General features: G+C 37.1%; 1 protein-coding gene across 3 annotated transcripts in view; it reads left to right on the top strand.

Moving 5' to 3' along the window:
- The window catches only part of LOC107091514 (rho GTPase-activating protein 6-like), a 93304-nt gene extending 90440 nt beyond the window's left edge, over window positions 1–2864 (top strand). For all 3 annotated transcript variants that reach the window (XM_015385483.1, XM_015385482.1, XM_015385484.1), the window contains exon 12: window positions 1862–2864. In XM_015385483.1, coding sequence (XP_015240969.1) covers window positions 1862–2190 — 329 coding nt within the window. In that variant the 3' untranslated portion in view covers window positions 2191–2864. The remainder of the gene's footprint in view (window positions 1–1861) is intronic.
- The last annotated feature ends 1495 nt before the right edge of the window (window positions 2865–4359 follow it).

Raw genomic sequence — 4359 nt, 5'->3', positions numbered from 1 at the left:
TTTAAAACCTTATTTTAAACTAAGGAAATTACCAAATCCAAGTTAGTTTCTTTTTAAACTTTCCCTGGAAAAATCAAGGCAGGAGTCTTTTCTTTTTAAACCCAGCACCATCTCTGTCCGGTCAGTGTGACAGTGCTACTATGACACAACATACATGGATACCATCTGAGCCTTACTGATGGATAATTAGTAGGTCTTCCTGACCTGACAGCACATCCAGCACTGGTTTAGGATAAACCCAGAAAACATGTCAGGGGTGGATACTGTGGGAAATCTGGTTGGCAATCTTCTGAGGCAATTGGCATCCATTCAAATGTTCTATTATCTGAGGTTTTCAGGTTTACTTTGTCCTCTGTTGTTTTATATCCATGTAAAAGGAAGCGAATCAGAGGATTATCTTTATCTATGCATCCAATTAACTAGTTTCTACTAAACTCCAGAAGGCATCATTAGGCTTTCATTTATTGATTTTTTTAATGACAATGCATTCAACAAACAAGCAAAGGAGTAAAAGTAATGATCTTTAGTCAGAAGCAATCAAGGAAAAAGTCTCCTCTTTAGCTTAAAAGCCTATTGTTTACTGAATGTTTGTTTTTTGGGAGTGTTTAGTGATAAACCTTCACATTTCTTTGTTTACTGGAGTTTAATTAACTTGTTTTGCAACATTTCACAGATTTCCTTGCATGAACCATTTATGCTGACTAATGACATAAGATATTTTATAGTTTGTTTATTTTATTTACACAGAAAAAAACAAGTTTCTCTGAATGCTAGGAGGAATTCTGGAGTAAAGCAATGCTGTGTTTGCTCTGCATCTCATCAGATCCTATCTTGTGTTGAATAAGGCAACAGCACCATCTGGCTTTCCTAGTTTGCAAGTCAAAGAGGTGCTTAGTGCTGCAGACCTGAAGCCATTTTTCCACGTAGAGTAAGATTATCTTGCAATAGGTTTCTCACCATTTTTTCCACATTTTGTGGTGACAACCACTAATTCAATGGGCTTTTGGGGGGGATTCTTTAACTTTTTTTGCACGTCAAAATCGGAAATGTGTGGCATGTACAGGGATTGAACCCATTTTAATCTGAAATGAGACGAATAATTAACCTTCGACTTTGGAAGAGATAAAAACATCAAAGGTGAAGGTGGGAGATTGTGTCCATTATTCAGTTATACACTGGGCATTCCACAAATCTAGCCTTTATGGAGAAACGATGAGACAAAAGCCATTTGAAATCCCATTTTAACTTTCCCATAAACCATGAAAAAGACTGGGCAAATATATGGAAGGAAAGACTGTAGTCAGATCAGCTTAAAATTCACATTTATGTCTTAGACTTGGAGGATTACATGTGGAGAAAAACATTTTAACGCTGCAAAAGAAATCTAAGGGAAAATCTGTGACAAGAATTTAAAATGTATATTAACTGATAATGCTTAAAGCAGAGTCAGCCAAGATATAAAAAACTAATGTTGCAATAAGTCCATAAGTCTTGCATCAAGACCTGCAGCATCAGTTGTTTTATGAAGTAAAAAAGGATGCATAATCTCTCAGATTATTAATCACTTTCATTCAACTGTCTGGAGAAATGTTTTTTTTGTTTTTTGTTTTTGCAAATTGTTTTTATTGAAGCAAATGGTAAGATAATCACAATAAGGAATACAATTCGCTTCTTTTTTTTTGGATAAACATACTTATGCAGGTATAACTTCTAATATATACACATAAGTACAAATGCTGAAATAGTCACACCTACTACATATACAGACAATAAAAACAAAACAAAATAAGAACAATAAAAGAAGAGAACTAAACACCCCATTTGGAGAAATGTTTTAATCCCATCCCTGCTTTGAATTCAGGTGCTGAGGGCCGCTCTACCAAGTCCATCCGCCACATGCGTCAGTTCCACTCCCACCACAACCTGCTCAGCCTATCCCAGCCTTCCAGCTTGTCCAGAATGCACAGCCAGGACGGGGACCCCCAGGACCGCCGGGGCGCACTGGGCGCTGCCATGAGCTTCGCCCTGGGCAGCAGCAGCAGCAGAGGGAGCTGCTCCAGTCTGAGCGGCTCCACCGAGAACAGCATCTGGGTCAGGCAGATGCAGTCGGATGAAGGGAAGTCATCGCCGGCCGCCAACTTCTGGGACTTTTTCACTGGAAAGGGCTCGAGCTCTGAGACGGTGGTATGACTAATGGTGGGAAAAGATGGAGGAGCAATAAGGGACAACTGGGTTAGAATCCCCCCTGAACAAAATGATCCAAGGGAGCTTGACTGCAATACGCTTCACTTCTTGTTTGAAAAAAGTTGCCTCTTGATTTCCCTCCTTTAAATGTTAAGCATTCCAGAGTATCTAAATGGAAAAAGGAAATCTGCAAAACTTTGGGAGGGAAAAAAAAGCGAGATGAGCAATAAATCATGTTTCTGAAGAGTCTTTGGATCAGTGCTGTAAAACACTGATGAGGAGTTTTTAACTCCAGCTAATGACAATAACAGATATGTGAGATTACAGAAATAAAGGCATTGGTGTACAGATGTTGTATATTTTGTAAGTAAACCAAAAGTGAAACGCACATAATCCCAATTTCTGTTTTACATACCAGCCCTGCATGGCCTCCAACACTTCAGCATAAACCAGATATTTTCCAGATGAAGTACAGAGATACATACAATCCTGTTCTTTTCTCCCTTTAATGTCATTTATCAAATCAGAATTCACTTTTCCTGTTTTCGGTCACATAGGAAACCTTCATTATTTATATTTCCTAAAGATCTGAAAAACAAAAGACAGATTCTGGCACTGGGAGTATGATGATCTGGAAGCTTCAGTTAGGTTATTTCACACCAGCTGTGGACATGTTTTAAAATGTATTCCCAATCAAATTAATAATATAAAGCCTCCGTCTGTAGCTGTGTTCCCATTAACCATCCAATTGCACAAGTTATTATGAAAATAAATTTTCAAAAGGGAAAATTTGATATATACAATTGCATTTTTTTTTATATAAAAAAAACATTGTTAGTCTTCCAAGAGGTGATTTATGTTCAAATCAAAATTCTTAGAATTCGCAGAATTGCCATGGAAACACTTTCACATCACATGACTCACCTGATCTGCAGCTGGACCGTCCTCCCTTGTAAATAGACAAAGAAAAGATGTTGGAGGAGGAGGATGTCACTTTCCCATCCGTCCCATCTGAAAAGAGATGAATAATTAACCTTTAACTTTGGAAGAGATGCAAACATCGCAGGTGAAGGTGGGAGATTTTGTCCACTATTCAATTATACACTGGGCATTCCACAAATCTAATCTTTATGTAGAAAAAAGCCATTTTAAATCCAATTTTAACTTTCCCATAAGCCATGAAAAAGACTGGGCTAATATATGGAAGGAAAGGCTGTAGTCAGATCAGCTTAAAATTCACATTTCTGTCCCAGACTTGGAGGATTGCATGTGGAAAAAAAATAAAAATTTAAGGCTGCAAAGGGAAATCCAAGGGAAAATCTGTGGTAAGAATTCAAAACATATATCAACTTTTATGGCTAAAGAATCAGGCAGTCAGCAAAGATATACAAAACTAATATTGCAATACTACATAAGTCTTGCATCAAGACCGGCAGCATCAGCTGATTTAAGAAGTACAAAAGGATGCATAATCTCTCACATTATTGTGGAAAGAAATAATAAAAAAAAAAAAAAATTCATCACTTTCATTCAACTGTCTTCTGTTTCATTTGAGCATGTGCGACCAGATATACATCCGGGTTTCCAGAAATTATATAATTATTAAACTAAAAGTAGTTATTTCTATACTTGCATTAATAAAAAATGCAATTTAAAACATTTATGACTTTTCTGAGAGAATTTGATGCATTTTCTTTGGTAAACTGCTTCTCTGACCTCGCAATTGGACATGCTTAGAGCAGTCCTGCAAAATATGATTAAACCATCTTTATCTGCATTGTAGTTGTTTCTTTTTTAGGTTACGCACTATATGTCATAATGTTAACACGAAAGAAAAACATTAAACTCAAAAAGACTAGATTAATGTTTAAATCTAAAGCTGAAAAAGTTAATTCAATTCAGTTTATTTCTATAGCGCCAATTCACAACACAAGTCATCTCAAGGCACTTTACAGTTCAACCAGATCATACAGTCAAATTGATTAAAAGTTTTCTATCTAAGGAAAACCAGTTGATTGCATCGACTCATTGACTCAAATACAATCCCTCACACTAAGCATGCTTGTAGCGACAGTGGAGAGGAAAAACTCCCTTTTAACAGGAAGAAACCTCCAGCAGAACCAGGCTCAGTGTGAGCGGCCATCTGCTGAGGCCGACTGGGGTTCAAGGAGACAG

The sequence above is a fragment of the Cyprinodon variegatus genome, unplaced genomic scaffold (assembly GCF_000732505.1).
Source record: "Cyprinodon variegatus isolate N-32 unplaced genomic scaffold, C_variegatus-1.0 Scaffold341, whole genome shotgun sequence".
In the NCBI taxonomy this organism is placed as follows: Eukaryota; Metazoa; Chordata; class Actinopteri; order Cyprinodontiformes; family Cyprinodontidae; genus Cyprinodon; species Cyprinodon variegatus.
Note: the sequence above shows the minus strand (reverse complement) of the source record. Positions and strands in the feature narration are given on the sequence as shown.